Below are 25,099 nucleotides of genomic sequence, written 5' to 3'. Positions count from 1 at the left end.
TCAATAAACCCACGAATACATAATGGCACAACCACAAAACATTTGTTATAAATGGACAATCAAAAACACCTAAAGAAAATACTATATCAATCTCCCTAATGTGCCGTACGTCTTTTCATCTGCTATTGCAACTCAACAGACAGTATCAGCCGCTGTTCGCGTGTTTTTACATTTGAAAAGACAGTCAAGATATACGGTCTCGGAACTGGATTTCCAAGGATTGATAAAAACAAGTATAAACGCTGTCGAGGATAATAAAGAAAGCTCCTCAAGAACAAATATCCAGCAATCTCTGTACACAATAATCCGGAAGAAGAATGATTGCAGTGCACCAGGAAGCAGTTGATCGAATGCGTGTTTATGCCCGTCTTTCGCAGGGTTCACGTCCTGAAGGCTGCTGTGCCCTTATCGTTGTCCGCTGCAGTGAATGGTGCAGTACAGTTTTTCCTTGTCTGAGGCATTGTACTCCTAATCAAAAAGTGTAAATTAAAATTTTCGAGTTCATCTGTCGTCATGTCTCTTGCTGCAGAGGCGTTTGTATCCCAAATAGCAGGTAATAACGCTTATATTACCGTAAGTGATAACTATGTGTTGCTCATGTACTTTTACGTACCAATTACATATGTTTTAAATATGAGAACGATTTTCCCACAAAATAAATTCCTGCTCATGTATGACCTAAGAATGTAGTATCTCAATGATTTAATTGTTGCCTGACTGTCGCGCAATCCCATTGAGTATATAGAACTTAATTATCTTTTAGTATAGTCTATATTAAACAAAATGCAATTATCATGATATATCATTATACTGTAAATGTGCAATAACATTCACCTCGAAAGGTTATAGAGTAGTTTAATATCGTATTTCAGCGTCAAACACCTAGCCCTCATATATAAGGTCCCAGGACAAAATAGTTTGTTCCTAACAATAAGGGGGTGCATTTTTATTACTTGGGCTTAGAATTAACTTAACTGGGGTGTGATGAACATGTGTCATGTTTAAAAGTATAACGGGATGGTTGTTATTGTTTCAAACAAATGTTAAATTTAATGGAGACTGAGGTATTATCAATTAGTGTGTCATTCATATTACATAGTATCACTAGGTGTGTAACACTAAACAGTAGGAATTTTACGAAAGAGATAGGGAATAGAGTTTAATATGGTTTGTTTTTGGTGTAGCCGCATACAAAAAGTGACTTGAAGGTTATAACACTATTGGATTAAATCTTTGGTTAATTATGGAAGAGAGGATGTTTGTGGAAAAAAAAGTGTCCTTTAAACTTGAGTATAAAAACTCTTGTCTTTAAAATACCCATTTACTGTCTCTATTTTGTATGTGCTCAGAGATGATCAAATTAATTATCAAGGCTGTTCCAAAGATGATGACATCAGTAGCATGTTGACGTATTATAATGTATTTAATGGTTTAGCAAATTATTTTATAGTTTCTGCTTTCTGTTTTAGCAGATACATTCATAGACTGTGAAATATCGTCAGGCATTTCTTTAAAAAAAAACATATTTCAGACATATAGGAATGGTGTGTAAGTGTGATGTAACGTTTTGTGAAGTACCCATACCCCCACCACCATTTTACCATACATTTTTAAACAGAAAAATCCTACAAAATATCCACCTTCAAATGGTTCTTAAACCTTTGAGTTGTAACATGTCTCATCCTGGAAGCCAGACTACAGTACCTCTGTGAAAACTGCCACAAAAGCCAGTTCCTTTTCGTAAACATAAAAAGAAACTGAAACGTTACAGCAATTAAAGTGTACCATGAGATCAAGGAACTCTTGAAAGTCACATTTATGAAGGAATAAAGTAAAAAAAACCATTGCAGGGAAGCTGGCAGTGAAGAGCTGTTTCCAGGATGTCAAAAAAAAAATTCAGCAGCCTATCATGACATCCCGCGTGACATATCTCCAAATATGTTTGCTTTATTCCATGACCTGGAAGCAGACAGTCCAGACTTGGAATTTCAAGTCAACAGCATCCAGAATACCACCATTACAGGCACAGAAGTCCAAACTCCAGCCATATCGACTTTAAAGCAGAACAGCAATGCTAGTTTTCTGTTTCAGGGTTAGAAGGAATCAGTATTGATGAGTGCATTTCAAAGCACAAAAAAAGTAAGATGTACACAGTAGCTCTAATTTACATCACAAAACTGATGAAAGTTCCAGGTAGGCACAGCACCATAGTCTGCGATTCAGAAGCGGCCTTATTACATTGTAAACAAGTAGGTTTGTGAATCCATCTCTTTTAACCCAATAGAAATATTGCTCTTGACCTCTGCTGACAAATACTACTTACTTGTTAACTCTGCATGCAGATCACATTGGAACATTTCTGCGGTGAAATGTCTGCTGCACAACCTGTACTTATTTGCTCCCACATCACATTCCAATAGTCTTGGCTGTGACTAGTGAGCAGGAAGGGCTGTTTCACATCACAACACGCACAAACTCGCGCTCTTGCCCAAGGCGGGACCAGGAATTGGCGATTTACGGTACTTTCACAAAGGTCCCCGTTTTGTGCTTAGTTCGAAATTCGTCAATTTCTTCTATACTGTCGGTGAATTTATTTTGTTACTAAGATTGAATGACCGGTCTGCAAAAATTGGGACTGCAGTTTCCCTTTAATTACTGCCACCACAAAACAGAAAAAGACTTTACTTTCCGAAACACAGATAGTGAGGTATGCATCAAGGATACCAAGTCAACAACAGTGCTGTCTGCATGTACTGTAGCCGTGGTGGCTGACATCATCCAAGGTGTTCAGGCTCCCAGGAAAAAACCCAGTTAATGTTGATGTAATCAAAAGCGGCATAAGCAGCCCTCTTTCCTTAAGAAACAAATTCAAAGACTGGGGAAACAACCCTCTCTCCTTAAGAAACAAATTCAAAGACCTGGGAAACAAACTGAAGGCTAGGACTAACTTAGTGCTTTTCTAAAAGACACTGCCTGACCATATGAAGCTGAACAAAAAGAAACACTAGAGGACATGGTGTGTTGAAGAAGGCTTCAGCATTTTCAGCCATCAGAATCCTTGATGTAGCACAGCCCATCTGTGCAGAAATGTGGATTCCATCTGAATGAGATGGGGCCATGAGGGCCTGGGGCAAGACTCTATAGAGGGATTCGACAAACGTTTATACTAAAATAGAAGGTGAGAGGAACCATAGGAACTCTGCAAAGGAGATACACAGTGAGTAGAGTGAGAAGGAGAACCCAAGAGACAAATTTGAAAAGCACTTGCTTGTCTGTTGAGAAGATGGTGAAGGCGGATTCATCTGCCTTTGCTCTCTGCACCACTGGACTCGCAAATGTGCATTGCCAGCTGTGATAAGTGTTTTCTTTGTGCTGCAACCTGACTATGGTATCCTGCTCCGCGGAGTTCTCGATGGACAGTTTTTGGTGAAACCGACTGCTCGTGCCCCAGGTTGTAATTTGCAGTCAGTTGCCCGCCTGATTTGCGTTGCATTTGTGGCAACACGCAGATATCACAATCCTGCCACGCTGTTGGTCTTGAAACATCAGCAGACTGAGCTATCTTGGTCACTAAAGCTAAACGCACTCCAAAAATCACCTCTCTTTTAAAGTCACCAGTGTCTACTCTTTCAGTGATGACAGCCGTAATTATAGCCAACCAGGCCTGTCCAGCATTTTTATACACGACCCTCCTGTATAGGATGTTGCTGAATTAATACATAAGCCACACCTGTGTGGAAGCCCTGGTTTTCAGCACACCTGGTGTCCCTCGTTTACCCATGTGTTTTCATTTATGTGTCCACTACTTGTACATATAGGATTCAGACACATACAGCTAATCCAGTTTAATCAAAGTTCTCAAAATCTTTATGAATTGGACTTATAAAATATTCAAAGGGCATAGTGTTAGGTGTATTTCATATTTGTATATAATAAAATGTTGGATGTACTGTACACAGGAAGAGGGGGGCTATTGTGGGTTGATTTTAATTTTTCTCTCATACTTTGGGATGTCAGTAGCTGAAAACTAGAGTAAGGAAATTTGGATTGAGAACCAGATAATGGATGGAAAAACAAACTACATATTAGAAATAAATGCTTAAACTAAGTGTAAGTAATTGTGTGTTTGGGCCACTTCTCTTCCTAATTTATATTAGTAATCTAGGTTACGGTTCAGTTAATAAAATACTCTAATTCACAGTTGACACAACAATAAGAAGATTAGCAAACACTGTAGAAGCTGAAGAAAAGAGAACTTTCTAAGGTGGGCATATACCCAGCATATGACATTATAATTTAGGCAAGTGCAGAGAGTTGCATGAAGATAGCAGATATAAACATCAGATGGAAAATGCAGAAATTAAAGAAGCTGCTTATGAAAAAGCATTATGTACCTGAGTCCTGAAGTAGAAGAAAAACCAGCTGGTATGTGGATCTGGAGGACCAGGCCTTACAGAGACCACAGCAGACTGGCGTCTCCTGTCAACACGTGCTGTCTCCACAACAGCTAGACTCTGTCCTATCCAGTAAAGTGTCATCCATGTTGATGCAGAAATTGCAGTAGTGCAGTCTAATGATGTGTTGTGATGTTACCATTATAGGGGCACCTGGTGACTGTAACTGTAGTTGTTGATTTGTATAAGCAATCCATCTAGTGCTCTGTCTGGGTATTATGATCCTGGCTTTGATGTATTACAGTGGTTGACAGGGAGCAGTCTGATAATGCATGTTTCCCATCAGTTTATTGAACTGTTTCATGTTTTGCGTATCACGTTTTATTCTGAAATTCTAAAGAAGTCCACTGGGTTGACTTTGTCAAGGGCCTTTGAGGATTTTGCTGGATAGATACAGTAGACCCTGAATGCCCTAGAGGTCTCACATTGCTGCCATCCACATTCCCTGAGTGCATTTCCTCTGTGTTTGACTGAGTCATTGAAGTTTCATTAAAGCCTGCCAGCGTTTGTGTTTCATCTTTAATACTGTGCTGCCACCTTACAGTGTGATTGTGTTGTGTCTAGGAAGCAAAGCAAAGGCTGGGCCTTTTCAGTTCTGGGTTTGGAGTTTCCCAAGGAAGACCAGGCTACAGAAGCCAGTGGTGCTATTTCCAAACCAATGCCCCAATATGGTGATAGTCGATAGTCAATGGTGATTAGTCACTATAATAATAATAATAAACTTTATTTTATATAGCGCCTTTAAAGGTGGCTTCTCAAAGCGCTTTACAGGATGACAACAACAATAAATAAGAAGAATACACAAGATAAAACACAATTACAATATACAGAGGAGACATGGATGGTGGTACTAAGAAGAGCAGAGGGGTGAAGAATGGAACCAGTTAAGTAAAGGCTTTTCTGAAGAAGAGGGTTTTGAGTCTGGATTTGAAGGAGTTTAGAGAAGGTCTCTCTCTGATATCCTTGGGGAGAGAGTTCCAGAGCTTGGGGGTATAACAGGAGAAGGCCCTGTCACCCATACAATGTCGACGGGCTTGGGGGACAGTAAGGAGAGCAGAATTAGAAGAGCGAAGGTTGCGAGATGGGAAGTAGGGCGATAATAGTTCAGACAGGTACTGAGGTGTAGAGTAGAGTAGAGGTGTAGAGTAGAGGTGTTAACCCAGGTGCCCTGCCTTAACTCCACCCTGGCCTAATTTACCCAGGTCCACCTGAAGTTCCCCCTTAACTTAAGTGGTAAAGTCATTTCTCACGTCCTATCTGATCTGCTGTGTAGTGGGGCTGCTGGTATAAATGGCTGCTATGAATCACCCAAATGGGGGCTGCAATTCGGTGGTGGATGAAGTGGGTCACTGCCTAGATGCAAAGTGCTTTGGGATCCTTCGGGATAAAAAATGCTGTATAAATTCAAGAAATTATTAATTGTTTTGTGCAAACACAGAAGCACACATTGCCCGCCATACGAGTTGTCAGACTTTTTGTCATTTTCTTGCGCAGTGAGTGCAAGAAAAAATACTTAATATCGCCAGCACTTCTTACATGTATCTCCCCACCTCTGATAATGTACTCAAACAGGTCAGAGTAACGAAAACTTCTAGTAGGTCATAGCAGAGTTTGTACTGCACAGTGGTGGGACTTCAGGGTGTGCCTCAGAGTAATGGAAAGGTCACGTATGAGTCTGACAAAATGAATGTATTAAACAGTGTTCTATATGTTCGTTTTGTGGAGTAACTAGTGTTGCACGTTGGGTGTACGTGCACGAGACAAAAGGCTGGTTGTGTGGGATATACATTTGTGGTGCAATGTATTTTTTTTAAGCGTGATGTACATAAACAACAAAAATGAAGAAGATCTGAGAGCAGTTAATCAAGAACTCCATGTTTCACATGGCAATAGCAGCAACAACAGCGGGCTTGGGCCAGTGACTGTTGTATGAAAGAGATGCAGCATGCTACAAAATGTTTGTATTTCTCTGAAGTATTTCTCTTTTGTAGTATATACAAAGATGAGAAACAAAGGGTTACAGTATAAGAATTACGAATAACAATGGTGTTGAATTTCCAGAGTTTTATCATTTTTGAGACCAGAAGTATTGGATCCTTTATTATTTTTTAAAATTTTCTATGAATTTCTTGAAAGTAAGAATGATCCCCTTTTATTTTAGATTGGATAATATAAAATTCAACCTGATGGGATTATAGAGCTGAAAAATAACATGATTTCATAATTAAGAAACTGAATTTGTTTTAAAATCAGAAGAAATTGGGTATAATATAATTTTCTTAATGTACATCTGAATGTACTTAATGTAAACCTTTTTGATTTTTGCATTTTTGTAAAGGCACTTTGAGTTGCTTGTGGGCGGGGATGACTCGGTGGTGCTACTGTACATCTGAAATCATTTTAACTACCACAGCGTCATTTTTCAATTACCGAAGGAAGGAGGGATTGAGAACTTGCCTTCTGTTTAAATTGAACATCAAATACAGTAAAAAGATGTTTCACAGTGATATATACAAATGTGTTTTGATAGTTTTTCCTGGGACTGAGGATACTGGTAGCCTATGCTTTAAACCATGTTTCTGAATCCAGGAATTTTAGAAGAATGTTAGTTGTTTTATATATCCACAGTAAGGTTGACTAATCTGCTAAATAGGTTTTAGAAGAAGTTGAGAATCATAAGTACAAAAATATTTTATGATTAAAAAATGATTAACGTGACTCCAGTCCAGGGATGGGGTCTGTGTGTATGCGTCCATGCTGGTCCAAGGTAGGGGGTGGGGGAACTCATTGTGCGTTTGTTTGAGTGTGTGAACCCTTTGTGAAGTCATAGTGGGGTGGTGTGGGGTGTGTGTGAAATCCCCAAGTGGTTCAACTGGGGGGAGGAAGGGCATGAAGTCATCAGTGATCTTAGGGGAACAGGACAGTTGCAGAAGTTTTAAGAAGGGACCATCCATTTGTGATCAGGACACGTTTGTTTTTGAGGGGACAGTAGCAGCATAGTTGGGGCTTTGGGCTCAGGATCGGGGAGTTATGGGTTCCTGTGTTGGGTAGGGTGCAAGGTACCTCACACAGAATTGCTGCAGGAAATCTTCTGCCACCTGGGGTCTCCAAATTGTATACGAGGATTCGTTCGCTGTTGGCTTACCTAGCAAAATAAAGAAATAAAAAAAACACGGGGAGGCTTAGCTGCACTTTTTTAACAAGGCAAACACCACCCCCAGTGCAAACCCTGGGCACACAGTATAAAGCACTGAGTATCTCGTGTCTATTACAGGTATAAATAAATGTAATATGACATTGACCCGTTCAACGATAAACTTTCCGGGTAAACATACTTGTTTTACAAAAAATGTAAAAACATTTTTCAGGTTTGAAAGCAACTCCCATTAACGTGAAAAGAGGCAAAATGGAAGCACAAGCAGAAGAATATGGGCTAAACAAGGAGAAGCACTGTGCCATGTATATTCGGTGCCATGCGGCTTCACTGTGCAGTGCCTAGTTAATTATGTATGCCGTTTGTTTCATACAGCTGCAGAGCCTTGGCCTGAAAATGCAAAACTGTATCAGCCTCTGAAGGGTAAGTAATTCATTTTGCAATTAACAGTGCAGGGATTTGGGCTACAACAAAAAAAAAACAAGGTTTTTCTATGTAGTATCACAATCTATCGAATTGCTGTGAAGAGGAATGTGCAACGAACTAGACGAGCATATTTATGTAGATTTCTTTTTTCAAATAGAAATGTGCTGGATAAATACATATCCCCCACCCACCCCCTCTTTTGTTAAAATCTGTAGCATGCCTGAGGGGGTACTTTGGTATGTTATTGACCTGTTCTGTTAGCTGCTGTGGGCAGAATTAAATGATGCAGTAGGAGGGAGGGCCTGGTAGATTTACTGCACCAACAGCTGAGGCAGCAGATCTTTGAAGCTTTGTGGTGAAGCACAGCTCTTCATTTTTTTCTAAAAAAAAAAGGGGGAAAAAATACCGTTAAAACACACCGGGAAGACTCAGCCTGACTTTAGCAGCTCTTCATATATCATAAGATCACATTATAGCCCCCATTTGGGGCTCAGCAGCATGCTACAGTTGTCAGAAGACTGCAAAGTAATGAAGACTAATAGTTACCAGCCCCAGTCCTCTAACCAGATATTTTTTATTGCGGCAAACTTGTCATCTTTCTTTTCCTGTGTCAGCCTGAGACGAGGTTTACAGCATTCATTTATGAAGGTTTTTACACTCTGCCTGTTACTTTCAAATATCTCTTTAGAGAGGTATGGACATATATATTAGTGTGGGTCATTTCAAAGCTTAGCTAATATATAAAATCGTGGTGGTGATATTCAAGGGTTATACAAACTCTAAATGATATGTATTTCACAACTTGATATGAAGTGCACAGCACTATACATCTTTTTTTGTGAGTCAGGACAGTGTTTTTAAAGAAGTGCTTTTTTTTGCAGATGACCAGATATTGCTGTCAGATCATGCCTCATCACTTGCTGTACAGGTAAAATAAGTACATAATTATTATTGTACTGAAAGCCTCATTCTCTGACTATTGATGTGCAGGACAGAACTTGAAGCAGCACTGTTTGTTCTGTATGTTAAGAGCTAAACCGGTCGATCTGGGGAATTCTGGTTTTGCCTGAATCGAATTCTGCTAGGAGACAGAAAATCTGCAAAAGCAGATCTTTTCAGCTAATTGTCTTCAGTCAGTGGGGGTGCATCTCAGGTGGGCCAGAACTTGAAAGACATAAATGATCACCGATTGAACTTCTGTATTTGCCTGGCAAATCTCATTTCATCTGTTTCAGAAATGTTGTTGGGTGATTTTTTTTGGCCTATACCAGTCACCTGAACAACTCCAGCCTTACTGGGCTGTAGATGTCTAAGTGCAAGTCAGGGTACTGGCTGGGGGTTTTCCAGTGGAGGTGAGAAAATGGCAGGACAGCTTGGCTGGTTTTATTTGGGGTTAAAACTACTCATTTTACTAGCTGTATGAGCTTTCTCTCTCCCAGTCCATGGTCAAAAAGTTTCACTCCTCCGTGTACGCAGGCAAACAGTTCACGCACATGAGAAGAGAGACTGTAACATGCACGCAAACTCTCCAAGCAAAAATGGAGATTGACGAGCTGAGTTTTATATTCCAAAGTTTGAACAGAATTTCACTTTTACACTTCAATGGCTAGGAAAAAAAAACAAATAAAGTTGAAATGGAAAAAACCACAGTATGTTTATTTTAGTGTCATTATTGAGGAATTTAACAGCCTCTATGGATGTATATAGCCTTCAGATCAAATGATGATAAAATTGAGTTTGCGTTAAATCCCTTGAGTCCAGAATCGACTTTCTCTTTTATGTGCATGTGTGAAAAAGGAGTTTCAAGTAATTCTGGGATTCTCTAAATATAGATTTTTATTTTTATAGGTTTAACCTTTAATATATACATATGCTCCATGTTTATGGCTTGAAATGAAGAACTGTTGTTAGTTGAGATCAGAAACTTTGCATTCAACCGAGAAACAAAGAGATTCTTGTTTGACTCTTTTTCTAATTAATTGTAATATTACTGCCTTTTTATTGCATTATAAATATTAACAGAACAATGAATCTCATGTGCATGTGTTAAAGGTGTGTGTATGTGTGTCATGATACTACTTTTATGTGGTATATATTGGAGAAGCAAAGTGTGTATGGACTTTATGCCTTGTTTTTTCATCCTATTTGACTGTCAAAGCACTGCATAAAAGTCATTTAAAAAATAATATGCTTAAAACCCACTTCATCATGCCTTTGTTATTGGATTGAGGACATGGACTCCTAAGTTTTTATATTGCCGAGCTTTGCTTATCATAAACTGGTTACTCCTGGACTCCTGAAATTTAAATGCTTTTCTTGAAAGGCTCATAATTTCCTCACCAACCAAAAGACAACTTACTGATTAAGCAAGATGGGAGTAATAAATAATCCCTTTCTTGTCCATAATATTTTAGACCAAAATATATTAAGAGTCCCTTTTCACTTTCCTGATACCCATATGAGCAACCTTTATAGCATTTTCAATATGAAATTATGGCTGAATAAATTGCATCTTCATTTATCTTCGAGACCCCTCAGTGATAACTGTGAATCCAGGCTTTCAGCATTCCAGAGAAAAATTGCGTTACATCATTATATTAGTCTTCTGCTGTAGTGTGAAATTGATTGTTCTGGAAAATGAACCTGGCTTCACTATAAATTACATCTATGGCTTCTAAGGAATCTGTTATTTTGTTTAAAATAGTACCTAATATAATTAGAGTTCTAATTTATGTTAAACTACAAGTGTGCCTATTACAGTAACAGGGTTTGGAATTTAATCTGTCTCCCGGATAAAGAATGATACAGTGTGGTTTTCATTTGTAACCTCAGACACATTATTTCAGTAACATAGTCTGTAACCATTAGATATGAAAAATGGATTATTATACAGACAGCTTTATTCATGATTTTCTCTTTTAAAAGTTAACATTCCTTCCACGGAGTGGAAAAGTTAAAAATGGGTAATTAAACAACTTATCATATGGTCAAGACACCTTTAGAATATCAATGGAGGTTTGCTTCTTAGCACAGTTCAAGCTTTTAAGACACCATAACTGTGCAATGAAAATATTTGAGCGAAAAAGAACTAATGGTAAAATACCACATTGCATAAATGCATACAGTACATGGACCATATTTTGTCTTATTATGACTTATACTATCCAATAAATAGACCTCAATAATTTGTTTCCCTCTATGCAGTAGGAAACGGTAGCTGGCTATTTCTAAATTAATTCTGCTTTTTAAAGCTTGTCTGAGGTGTAAAATAAAACCTTTTCATGATTTCAAGACTTGGGACGTTAGTGTATAAGTAAACCAACAGTAACAAGACAAGATGCTTTTAATTTCCTAATTAGGAAGAACATCAGTACAAGAATTAGAAATTTAGACCCATAACATTTCAAGCAGTCTTTGAAGAATAAGGCAGAATGAAATAGATTATACTGTAGTCTAAAACCTTTCCTTACCTTATTAAAATGTTTTACTAAACAGGAGAATGAAAGGAGCACATCTACCATTTAAGGGCTTGTTTTTTCAAAATCTGACCTTAAGTAATATCGGTTTCATTTGACCCAGATAACTTAATCAGACAGTAAAGACCCACCAGAATTGCAAAGATAATTGCTATATGACCTGCACTGTTTTCTTGTTTTTTTCTTTATTCATCCTCATTCTTAGTTTTTCACTTATTTGCACAGTTTTTCTTATTAAATTGTTTTATAATTGTGAACAGAAAATGGTCTTCCTTCATATTTAGACAAATTTACAAACATGGCTTCATTCCATAGAGTGAGGCCATCAGTGCAGGTGGTGATTTCACAGTAGAAATACTTGTTTTCTGTTTTAGACAGATTTGTTTCTCTTCATGGCCTCAGTGTTGTCCAGTGCTCATTAAAGTGCAAGATGACAGTTCTGGGGAGTTGATAATGGATGTCTTGTAAGGCCAAGTATGAATTCGATATCCACAGAGTACTCCGTTTTCTCTGCCAGCCAACATAGCTTAGCAGCCTAGCTCATACAGTAGAATAGCTGCCTTTTTGCAGGGGGTGGAACTCTCTCCCTGCTGAGGATTCTGAATAAGATGGCAATTAGTGATGGATTAGGTGGTTGTATCCATTAGGATCTAGGTTGAAACCATCGGAAATGGCTAAAAAAAAAAACATTTAAAACAAGTCCGAACCTGGACCTGGTTTCTGACCAGTTTCCCAGGAGTGGACCCTGATTGCCTTCATTAGTAGACATGCTGTGGCTTAACCCCTTCAGTTAAATTGCGTTGGTTGAGTGCTTTTGTAGGACAGAAAACATGCTTTTGTTTACAGCACATCAGTAGGATTTTTTTTTAAATAGGAAAAAAAAATAATTGAAAAAGTGGCTGTTGCCTGTGTCTAAAATAAATTGTTCTGCGTTCTCCTGGGCAGAATTTTGACTAGCTACCAGTAGTCGTCTGAACACTGGACTTGGTAACTTTAATGAAAGAGCATTATATGTCTTTACACGTCATTCCACAGATTTACAAAGCAGTACCGCCAAATGGTCTAATAACAAATGAGTCAAAGAGCCTGAAAGTAAAACAAAAGACATATTTGCTCTTAATGTGCTTGTCAGAATCTAATAGTAATCCTGTGTATACTGAATCCTCTATAAAAAAAGACCATTGATAAAAATCCAATGTTGCTCGCTGTAATTTATTATATGATCCACTATGGAACCAAATTAATTTAGTGATGAAGTTCTTGTTTAACTGAAATTCTGACACCGAAATATCAGAAAATAATATGAATGTATATATAATAGATTTATATACGAATACACTGTATATATAAGACAAAGTTTTCCTATCTGGTTGATTCTAAGCACAAAAGGCTATGAATCACAATGGGAACAAATATTAATGCAGGAAAATATTATTGCTCAGCAGTGTTTGTTTATCCCTCTTCCTAAAGGACAGCTACTGTACATTTTTTTTCTGTGTGTTACTGTATACATTTAATTTGTAGTTTCTCTTCTGCCCGGGAGGTGAAGCAACCTTTGGCTGCTGGAGGAGTAAAGCAACACATATCTAGTGTTTTGAGACACAGAATTGACAATGCATTTATCTTTGAATAATGTAAATGTCCTGAGAATACTGTGGCAGTTGTTTGGAACAGGACCCTGTCCTCAGTGTGTGCACTGAGGGCCTGAGCTGTCAGGCAGTGCGCTTGCAGCTCCGGCTCTGGAATAATTTCAGCTGTGTCTCCTGAAGTGCGCGGAGGAGCTCTCTGCAGCTGAACATTCCTCCTCAGGCTAGAAGCATAGTCTTAAAGTTAATTTAGAGTCCTGTTGTAGAGGGAATTAATGGGTAAGGCTAGCCAAAATTAAACTTTGCTTTCCTGTCAAGGGGGGAAGTAAAAGGCAGGAAAAAGACTAAGGAATGGTCAGATTTGTGGTTCTCACTTTCAGAGCATTGAAAAGTAAATCAGCTGATCGTATTCTTTTGCTGGAGGATGAGAAAAAAAACCTGTTCCGTGAATGGCGGTATATAAAATAAAGGTTATTATTATTAAACTATGAAATTAGCTGCTTGTGATCATGGCATTAATATAACTTCTTCTCTAGCAGTGGTAGGGAAGTGGCAATTTCAAATTAAACACTTCATGGGCAGCCTTTTCTAAACGTAATGGGCTGATGCCCCAACAAATATGTTTGTTCAGGCTGAATGACTAAAACACGTATGGTTTAAAATTAATAGCTGGTGGCAGGCTGGCAGTGCTGTTCAGTGAGGCAAAGTGCCAGTAAATTGTTTGTCTTCTGCAGTACAGTCCTATAATTCTTCTGGGAGCCAATGACATTGTGCTTGCCAAACAAAATAATGATAAATAGAGGAAAATCAAACTTGAAGATTTTAGATGAGGTTTTTTTTTCCGTCTCTGTGTCCTAGCTCCCTGGTCTGTTCTGAAAACATTTTCCTTCCTAAGGTGCAGATTGGGAATTTCTTATTTTCAGTTTTGAGAATGTAACTTGCCATTTTATAATGTTACTTCCAACTAAGCTTTCCTTGAACTCATGTTGTGTAAATGTGAAAACTTCTTCCTATTGCAGCATGAGTATATAAAACAGTAAAGAGAATATTTGATTATTTTAACACGTTTTCCCCATCATTTCAAGTTTCCATTTTACTTTTGCATATTGGAGCTGATTTCCACTACAGAGATTTTTATTTAATGTCCATCTTACATATCATATGTACATACGTACCTGCATATTATAAGTATATTTTATGAATGTTCAATATGGAACATTTGTATTGGATGATTTACTTGTATTGCATTGTGTGCTATTGTACGTTCTTGTAATTTGTATTTTTTTTCCATAATTTGCTGCACCAATCTTGGAAATAATTCTATACAAAGAATTATAACATCTCATTTTTCATAAGAAAACAATGCCTGCAGCTTAAAGGTAGCAGAGCAAAAATGAACAGGTTTCTGAATTTTTCGCTATTTTCAAGTAGTCTGTAATTTGTTTGTCAGTGCAAATTGCGTTGGTTTTCTAGACTTGAACAGAAGGGGCCGTGCAGGTGGTAATTCTACAGAATTTCTAAGCAGCATGGGTGGCATGGTGGTGCGACAGTTAGGACTGCTTCCTCGCACATTCTGGCTTCTGAGTTTGATTTCTGACCATGAAAAACTTCTGTATGGAGTTTGCATGACTCTCTGTCTGTGCATCCCACCACCTAAACACATCGATTAGATCAATAGGTACTGTATTTCTAAATTGTCCGTGTGCGTGCGTGTGCGCTGTACTGTACCGATGCCCCATTCAGGGTAAAAATCCTGTCTTGAACCCTGTATTTCTGGGCTGCAGGATAGCATGACCCTTGAAGAGAAGGAGGAATGGGCACTGCAGTCACTGAAATGGCACCAAACAACATCAGATCATTCAATTTGTCAGCGTATATTAGCCGTTGTGATTGTCTTTAGTGATAAGTACTTTCAATATTGTAAGGAGATCACAGAGCATGGTTAACAGAGCATGTTAGATTTATTTAAACAGATAGCGGTTAGCAGAATTGAAATGTTATGTGCAGGCACTTTGGACACCTTATGACAGCTATGTAAGGGGAGACAGCACAATTTTATAAAGTGTAAAGAAGCCCATCGTCATTGTTTCCTGGGAGATGTGCTTAATCTCAAGAAATGCCTTTCAATCTCAAGCGGTAGAAAGAGAGTGGTTTCGCAACCCGTCCTCTTCTCTCATTCCCCCATTTTCGGCAGTCACGCCAATGGGAGAGGCTCCGTAGTAACACAACCGCACAGCGATCACTCCATCATGTTTTCTTCTGACGGCTTTCACTGGAGAAGTACAACCGCAAATGAGCGGCTTGGTTTTTTTTTTCCAGAAGAGCTGCAGTTTCGGTGCAGAGTGGCAGCATCTGTGCACACGTCAAATGTCTGATCATACTACGGACATACAAATACCTCATTTTAGAGACGTTAACAGAGCTGCACTCTGCTGTTCCGCTTTCCCGAAAACCTGGCGCTTGGTACACATGAAATCTAATAGGGCATTCTGTACCAAAACCACATGCATTGTCTGTGAATGTGCATTTTTACAGTGTCTTGTGTCCTTCATTGCATTTGAATGCACTACCCTGCCGTTTATTTATTTGTATTTTGCTTTCCAGGCCTATCTGCGGATGTGCAATCTGCCAGTCCAGGTGGTCTGCAGAGCCAATGCTGAGTACATGTCCCCATCTGGTAAGTCTGTTGTTCCCTGTGTGCATCTGGGCTCTGGAGTTACAGTGTCATGGCAACCGCGATTTGCAGCCCTTCAGCAACACCATTGGATGCAGCAATTCTAATTGCCCCCGCTCAGTTCTGGGTTTGGAGGAATGTAACATAAACCGCGATGTGAATAATGAACCCGCAGCAGTACTGGTTGTGCTTTTATTGCAAACACAGCTGCAGTAAATACAGAACCTAATTAATATTTAAATGCAGTTTCTGCTTGTGGTGTGCACAGTTGCTCAAGGAACAGTGCACCATTCAGATTCCTCACTGAAGGGGTAGGATTTGTTATTAGCTGGGCAATGTCAGCCGATGACCTTAGTGTTACTGCTGGAACAGTACAGAATGCCCTATCAGATTTCTAATTTCTAGCACTACTGTATTTCTAATAGATGTAAAGCCAATTGAAACATGTATACAGGTAGCAAAATTCCTGTATTATGCACAGTTGTTGCAGGTATGAACATTTAACATTGTGACATAATTTGATTTATAATCTGATTTATAATTATACAGTCTTTGTGTTGATGCTGAAAGGTTTGTGCTATGTCTGTATTAACCAAGGAAACTTGTAACAAAATAACCGTACTTTACTACTAAAATAAACCTATGTTAATGTTTCTAATAGTTATTGTATGTCTTACTTGTATTTTGCTGAAAATGCAACACCGAAAGCGCCACTGTTTTTTTTTTAAAAAAAGCTAAAATATTAAAGAAAATAAACATGTTTTACTTACACTTCCTGTTGTGAGATTGCTAGGGTATGTGTGTGCATCACATACTGTAAGTACTTTGGCTGTTCATAAGGAACATATGTGAGAAGCCCTGTGAGACCTCTGTTCAAAGTAACCTGCATCTCCTTTGTAATACACTTTATCGTATGGATGCAGATGAGGCCTTTGTTGGAGTGTTGCACCTCATCCATTACCCTAAGGCTGCCAGGGAGATAGTGAAGAATGAATCTTTTGAAAAGGACCATGGCACAACCTGCTGTTAGTGTGAACTCTGCGTGAACTAGGCCTAACAGCAGGTTCCATGCATCAAAAAATACACACATTTTTCACTTTTTGCCAATATTTAGTACAGTTTACCTCGATCAACATACCCTGCATTACAATCCATCTATTTCTCAATCTTTTAATCTCTTTGCCTGTCTGCCTATGGTATCTGTCTTGTTTGACTTTATCAGTCTGTCTGCCTTGTCTGACTAAAACTGGGATTTCTTTGGAGTTTTATAGATCTCAATCCGCAAATCATCTTTCAAAAACAAAAGGAAATAAAGTACAACCTATTGTCAGTTAGTTAAGCTGCCTATGTTTCCCCACAGTTCTCTTTATAAGTAAATATATACATATAAAGCATATACTGTAGGATCTGTTCTGACACATGCAGCTACTGTGGGATGTCCTTATTCTGGCATTGATGTTGCATTTTTAATTCTGCATTCAAAATTCTATTTTGACTAGATTTAATTTCCTTTTAGGTAATATGAGCATGTTGTTGGATGCTAACAGACTTTTTCCAGCCCTCACACATAATAGACCATCTTTCATAGTTCCTGAAAGAATGTTATTAATTTCAGCTCAGCAGAAAATAGATTTGCGGCTTCAGAGATCTAGTTAACTGATTGACTCGGGCAATCTGAAACTGCAGAAACCTGGCCTAATGGGGGAGGTGGAAAATTTTTCTGACTGGAAGCCCGAAAGTAAAGCCAGGGTTCACTTTTCATCTGAGCATTACCGGTAGCGTAAAAAGTTTTAACTCTTGAATACACCAAACGAGTTAAGACTGTGTGCCGTGACAATCTAAATATTGCAAACGCTAGAGAAATAATAAAGGGTTGTCTCTGAGTAAACATATTTTACATGGACTTAAGTAATGCGGCCTTAATGTGACATTTTGTTACTGCAGATTAAAAATAAATAAAATAATCTAAAGCTCAGCTTCCTGCCCTAGACAAACCACGTTTTATGCTTTCTGACTTTTATAGAAGCCCTTTGGCAATACTGTCATGGACTTTGCTGCTTTATGTGAAAAGTCATTGGACACAATTTAATTTCTGTCAGCTCTGACTACAATGGATTTCTTTACGCTATTTTCCACTTCTCACTGCAGAGAATCAGTGGAAGCAGACTGTGCCACCACTTTTTTTTTCCTCTCTTTTCTGTTGCCCCAAGGTAAAGTGCCCTTTATACACGTTGGTAATCAAGTTGTATCGGAACTTGGTCCCATAGTCCAGTTCACCAAGGCGAAGGTAAGAAAAACCACATCTATATGAATGCATTCAGTCACAGAAACTTTGAGACCACTACATCAATCATTCTGAGCCACATTCTGGAATACGTATTGATTTGACAATTTATATAAAAAATATTATGAATGCTCACAACCACTGCTAAGCTTTCAGATTTGTCAAATAAAGGAAGGGAAGGATATCTTTTGTATATGTTAGTAAGCAAAATGGGGGAAAATCCATAGAACACTGCCTGGAATGCTTAATTAAAATCTTTGTACTTTTCTTTCAAAGACTCGGACTTTGCATATACTTTTGCTTCAGTTAAATTATATTATGTGAGGGGAAATATACTGTGCCCAGTTCGAACAAACCTGACCCGAGATGATTTTATAGGTGCAAGCAAATAATTTAATACACACATTAGATTATGGTATATCTGTAAATTTTATTTGCCTAGGTTTTCCATCTTCTGTTTCATGAAAGACAAACGTCTGAAACAACCTCATCTGAAAAATAGAAGAAGCTGAGTGTTTTGTTGAGAAATTCCCTTTATCATTTGATCCAAAAAACGAGGTTCCCCGATTCAAATTATTGATTAGATTTTAATCTGATTAAACACTACTTGGCAATAAGGTCACCGTTTCTCTTTTTAACTGCTGCCATCCTGGAGCTAAACTGAATGGAAGTATGTAACACATTCTTGTTCTTTGTCCCCTTAGGGCCATTCACTTAGTGATGGACTGGATGAAGTCCAGAAGGCAGAGATGAAAGCCTACATGGAACTTGTGAATAATATGCTGCTGACAGCTGAGGTACAGTAACTTTTCAAATCTTATGTAGCTTTAGCTCTATATAGTGAATGTCTAAGAATGCATGACACATTTTTCTTTATGTTGCCAGCAACCAGTGCTACTTTATATAAACCTGACAGGCTAAAGAACTTGTAATGATTTTCAGGACACTTTTCTTGGGGACAACATGTAGATTAGACTTTGGGGAGATTTTCTCTCAGGAAATTCAGCCACATTGTTACAGGAGACTCTTGAGAAGTATGGCTGGAGCTACTTTTATTTTAAGGAACTTGGGCACCATACAAGTACTTACTCACTTTTAACTGTGTTTTTTTATATATAAAGAAACGATTCTGAAAAATGTGTGCGATAATAGACATAAATACATTTTAGCTCCCATTATTCTGTACCCACGGTGTTCTATTAATAACAGTGAATTGGTGACAATTAATTAGAGCATTGATAACACACTATTATCCTCTCTGATTGTCTCCATCAGGAAAGTAAATGAGCAATCAGCACAGCTGGATTAATGTGAAATTAAAAGGGTCACCCTGACATTTTTTTTTGCTGAATTTTAATTAGATTCACCTACTATTTCTGTTATTTTAAAAATATTTATTTTTCACTAAAGTATCCCTTCTGCAATCTTGACCATAATTAATCACTGCACTCCTGAATATCATTAATGAAATGTGTGTAACCTTTTAATATTCCAGCCGTTCTTTCATAAATCAAGTCTAGATAAGAGTAAAGATTAAGTTTTTACAGCGGGAAGTTTTTCATAGATTGTCTCTCTGAGCTCAGATTCTCTTTGTATTTTGCAGCTGTATATACAGTGGTGTGATGAAAACACAGCGATGGAGGTGAGCGCTTTCACAGCATTTATCTTAATTAAAATTTAATGAAAAGGGGCTTTCTTTACAATTGTAGCTCCCAGCTCATAAATGATACATGGTACTTTACAGCATTAGTAATACAGTGTTCATTTACTTGGCCCGCACATATATTTTCGAAAAGCTGTGTGTCACTTTTGCTTGCTACGACTTTTATTGTTTTAGGAGCACATAATGCAGAGTAAAGATATAGTGTATTTAAAATTTTATAATGTTGATTTTGCTTTGTGGCTATTATCTTAAACCTTGGCGAGAACATAATACACTCCATAAATATTTGTCCTTGTGTATGTACATGGATGCATCTGTCACAATTGATTAAATTTAAAAAGTGTTTTTAGAGCGGTAGTTCTTAAAATGAGTGTTTTTACATTACAGAGGCAATACAGAAAAAGATATGGGATGCAGTATTTCTAGCTATTCATTTTTATGTTCGATTCCTCATGAAGTGCATATATTTTTTAAATGTATTGTTTAATATCAAGTGTGAAATATCCCACTTTTATAGTTTTTATTGATTGCTATGTTATCACCAATGTTATCACTTGCACAACAAACTGTGGAATATTCCATGCATTTGTGTTTTTCTTTAAGTAGGCCAAAAGGGTTCCACATGTTTTTACAAATGCAGCACAATTTACTTTGTAAAGTTTGGAGGCTAAATAACCGACATGGACAAGGAAAGGAAACCAATTCTCTATACCAGTACTCATGGATTTTCTTTTTGGTTCACAGAAAATATTTTACATCAAAAGGCTCAATAAACCTTACTCAAGTTATTCCTGTTTTAGATTACAAGGCCAAGATACAGCAGTCCTTACCCCTGGCCCCTGAATCACATTCTGGCCTATCAGAAACAATGGGAAGTCAGGCGCAAGATGAAAGCCATTGGTTGGGCAGGAAAAACACTTGAACAGGTTGGTACGCATTTGTCATAATGTGCACAATCTGTCGTAAAGTATGTTCTCACGAGTGTTATTTTTATTTCTGGTAAAATGCATGATGGATGCAAGGGTCAGTTACATTTCTCACATTCCACTTGCATGAATTTGCTTTTCTTGTTTCGCAGGTATAAGGGATTCAATATTGCCTCCCTTGTAAAACGGGAGCACGAAATTTGAGGTGTAGAATAAAATGTGTAAAGAGCAAGATTAATCAACAGCAAGGGGAGACTGACCATCCGAAGCTGTCAGCTCTCGCTCAAAACAATGTCTCCTGTCTTCTCCAGCCATCCACGAAACGTAAAATTCTTCTACCATGAAACCTCTTCTTTAACCCTTTACTTGGCAGACAATCACATACAGTATAAGGAGCACATCAATAAAACTAATGATCTGACAGTTGTCCCATAATAATGATTACACTGCATAACCGAATGTTCATCTCACTTCCGTAGGTGCTTGAAGATATGAGTCAGTGCTGCCAAGCTTTGTCACAACGACTGGGGACACAGCCTTATTTTTTCAATAAACAGTAAGTGTGAAACAGTCTGCTGGTAAGATAGGCTTCTGAAAACGCAAGACGTACATGATTCATAAATGAGGCTAGTGTTTATGCTGGGGAGCTTTAGAGAACTGACTTGAATTTCATTTGTCATTATATTACGAGGAAAAAGCCATGCTTAATTTATTTTGTGCTTTGCTTGCCAGGATTTTTCTTTTGTTTTGAAATCAAGTCTGTTTTATTTTTCGTGGCACATCATGTCGAAATCTGAAGTTGCCAAAATAAGTCAAGGATGTTTATGTTGAATCAGATTTAATTGCTTCAGAGATATTAAGATACCATGCAGAAGCATATGCGGGGGTCTGTGTTGATGATTGAGCAAAAGCGGATTTGAATGGTAAGGAATTATAGCTCCTGTTTCCGGGTGAGGAAGCTTTCTCTCTCCGTTTGGACACTTGTGCAAGAGCTGAACTTGCTTTGGATCTGACTTCTCCGTTGCATCCACGCCGAAACTGCAGGCGTTTTAGAAGCGTGCAAAAAATGGCAGGTTTCAATCCCCAGTTCCATACACGTACTTGTGGTCAGTTCCTCTGGTGTAGTGAAGGAGGATTCTGGATTGGCCAACCCAGCAGGAAACAAGTCACAAGAGGTCAACCTTTGAAGGAGGGTCCACAGTGTAGGTAAAGCAGGGGCCGTGTCTCAAGCGAGCCCTGTCCTTTGATTTTTCCTGTCATGTTTATTTCCATTTCTTTAGGTTTCACCACAAAAGAAATGGAACCAAATTGTTGCTTCCATGTAGGATGCATTTCACTAGTGTCAGGCCCACTTGGCAGATGAAAGGCCCAGAAGTGCATGTTCCTGTTTGAAGTGCAGCCGTCCTTTAAAAGGAGGGTTTTGTTATGCACAGTAGCTGCAGGGAAGACTACAGGAGCAGACCTTCAGTTCCTTTTTTTTTTTCAGATGGGTGAAGGGTAGCCAGGAAGATGATAAAATACTGTACCCTACTTACATTGTTTTAAGCGGTCCTGTGCTCACATATTTTCTTTAATTTCAGTGCATGGGGAAATTATAATTAATCTGTTAATGACAGCCGGGTTTGTCATAAGCTTGGGGAATGTATAATAAATTGCAGTAATAAAAATTAAGATTGCATGCATCAGTGAAACCTTTGGAGGTTTTGTTTAATTTAGTTACAAAATGTCAGCTGCTGACTGGGCTTCTTGGCTCTACCTTGAGAATGCTAATTTTCTGACACGCGCTTAACCTGACACAGTAATCAGAATCCGAACGAGGGAAAGAGAGAATCACCTCAATTGTTTGTGTCTTTGTTTCTTTCAGACCAACTGAACTGGATGCTCTAGTCTTTGGACATCTGTTCACAATCCTCACCACCCAGCTCACAAGTGATCAACTGGGAGAGAAGGTGAAAAACTACAGCAACCTGTTGTCGTTCTGCAGGAGGATAGAGCAGAACTACTTTGAAGACCATGACAAAGACAGCCTCGCAAGCTCTTCGTCTCGGTTTTCTAAAGGTCCCTCGCTGAATTGAACTCTAACCCTAAGACACTGCCTTCCTTTCTTCTAAGGTGTATAAGGATTCGACTAAACATTAGGATATAGCGGCAGTGGTCTTTTCTGATGTAAAAATGTTTTTGCGATGTATGTGGAAAGCACTTAGAAATAAAGACATGATTCAAAATGTCACATTTGTTTTTCCTTTTTTCTGTTTTTTTTCTCTCTTTCCATTTGTTTTGTATTCATGTATAGCATGGATTAAATTATGTTAAGCTTATGTTACCTGGTTTGGCTTCCTTGTGCCGTTTTGTTGTGGATTTCAGAATTCAAAGAAATTCAAAGTACTGCTGCTCACCTTCAAGGCCTGAACAGTCTGGCTCCAGATTACGTTGGCGAATCGTTAACTCCACCTCGTTTTCTCTCTTTGGCCTTCTTTCAGCTCCAAAACCAGGCTCCAGAAAACTAGGAGACAGGGAGATCATTTCACAGTCTTGGAGCAACAGAACAGAAACCACAGTCCTACACAGTCAGTCAGCACTTTCACATTTGTTCTTAAAACTCACCTTTATACTCTAGCTTTTACTTAATTTAGTGCATTCCTTTCTGTGCACCTATCTCTAATGTTTTTTAATGGTAAATCTGCCTTAGATGGTGTGTCATGAAAGGTGATATATGCAAAAAGGATTACTATAATTTGACCAGGACAAAACTGGAAGACTTACAGTATATAACATCAAGAAATATCATATAAAGGTTACTAAAAAAGAAGACCCCTAAATAAGGATACTTGAAGTAATCTATTCCACCTATATTTGTGGTCTGCTTTGTGTGTAGCAAGGGAATAATTGGTTTTCCCTTTACATTTTTAAAAGATTTAACTCAAAGCAAATTACGTGATGTACTAAATGCTATAGGGTTAAAGGTTCTCGTCACATAATAGGAATTTAAAAGCTTCCTTAATCCTCTCAATTAGAATACAGTGCCTTTTATGCATAAACGCCGAATATGAAAATGAAATTTTGAATTCATTTCTTTTTATCTGCTATATAACTGCTTCTGCACTGAAGGTCCTTCATGCCAGAAGGCGCCCTCCACTTTAGCCTGAGAGGATCAAAAGGGAAGGCAATTTACATTACACTCTTGAGGATTATCATGTTAGCTGATATAGCCCCAAACTGGTAAAGCTGCTTCCATCCCAAGCCTTAACAAGGGTTCTCTCAAAGAGAAACTCTGTGGTTACAAGGTGATTAGCCCCTGTTTCACATTAGCATCAAAATGGCTCTCAAACCTCCGCTGCGTTGTGTACAGGGTGTCAACGCAGAGTGAAGATGGCCCACCATTCTGTCTGGTCAGAGATCACTCAACCGCTTGCTTTTGGTAGGTCATCTTTCGGTTGCTCCTGGACCTGGTCAGCTCTTTGATAATCTTGATCTCCCTGGGTTATTTAGGAAACAATGAGTTTTGTTTAGGCTTTTCCCTGCAGGCAAGCTAGCGCACATGAAGCCTGACACCAATTGACCCACTGGTGTTTCCCAGGTCATCTTGCCACAACATTGCCCTCAGTACCCTAGTCACATCAACACAATGCATATCTTTTTAAACACAAACTGCTCCTGGCACTCTGAAATCTTGAGATGCTGCCTGATTAGAGAAGAGCTAAATTTTTCCATGAGCTGCGAAGCAATTAGCTGAGATTCCACCCTGCTCCAAAAACTTTGCAAAGGTCATAGTCTGGACGGTTAGCTATTTGTGACCTAGGTCACTTAGAGTAAGAGATACTGTTGCCCTCACAATGAACTACTGCGATGGAACACCTTAGCCATGAGTGGATATTATTTAAAGTAGCGTTTTTCCGTGACAAAAGATACTTTTATGAACCAGTGTTATGAAATGCAGTATAATACAAGAATCTACCCCCAAATACAGAACAGACATCAAATGATTTTTGTATTAGGGTGTGTATTGAGTAAGTAGCACAATTTTATGAGTTATACACGTATTCCATGCTGATGGAGTAATTAAAAATGTGAAATCACATCTAGTTTCCAGTCTTATGATGCCCATTTGCAGGGGACAGAATGGAATTATCTGAAACAGAAATAGTCCCCTAACTTTTGTTGCAATGTAAAGTCTCTTAATCAAAAATATGAAAAATGATGAGCTCATGTGTACATAAAAACACAATATGCCTGTTGTTTGCCGGGCTATGCTCCCTGCGACCCTGTATTGGGTATAGCGGTTAGAAAATGGAGAGTGGATGTCAACAATGAACAAGATCTAGGCCTCTCGAATCTATTCACCATAAACTATACTTCTAAAGAATGAGTGATAATATTTTACTTTCTCTAGCCAGCAAATTAAGCATCAACTAAATGATGTTCTAATGCTGTTTATGCTGGAAAGCCATTATATTTT

General features: G+C 38.4%; 1 protein-coding gene across 1 annotated transcript; it reads left to right on the top strand.

Annotated features, from left to right (window-relative positions):
* The first annotated feature begins 354 nt into the window (after positions 1-354).
* mtx2 (metaxin 2) lies at positions 355-22,871 on the top strand. Its single transcript, XM_088931150.1, has 10 exons — positions 355-553; positions 7,984-8,031; positions 8,916-8,962; positions 15,701-15,773; positions 17,981-18,057; positions 18,759-18,851; positions 19,658-19,696; positions 20,518-20,643; positions 21,123-21,199; positions 22,508-22,871. Exons 1-10 carry the CDS (start codon positions 514-516, stop codon positions 22,716-22,718), a joined length of 831 nt encoding a protein of 276 aa, XP_088787276.1. The 5' UTR covers positions 355-513; the 3' UTR covers positions 22,719-22,871.
* The last annotated feature ends 2,228 nt before the right edge of the window (positions 22,872-25,099 follow it).

This window comes from Atractosteus spatula, chromosome 13, assembly GCF_055471065.1.
Source record: "Atractosteus spatula isolate fAtrSpa1 chromosome 13, fAtrSpa1.hap1, whole genome shotgun sequence".
NCBI classification, from domain to species: Eukaryota; Metazoa; Chordata; class Actinopteri; order Semionotiformes; family Lepisosteidae; genus Atractosteus; species Atractosteus spatula.
This window is presented reverse-complemented; position numbering and strand designations above follow the sequence as displayed.

Coding starts and splice junctions, on each gene's coding strand:
- mtx2 (XM_088931150.1), top strand. CDS start 514: ATGTCTCTTGCTGCAGAGGCGTTTGTATCCCAAATAGCAG. Junction 8,032..8,915: donor ACTGTATCAGCCTCTGAAGG/GTAAGTAATTCA, acceptor TTTTTTTTGCAG/ATGACCAGATATTGCTGTCA. Junction 19,697..20,517: donor ATGAAAACACAGCGATGGAG/GTGAGCGCTTTC, acceptor TTCCTGTTTTAG/ATTACAAGGCCAAGATACAG.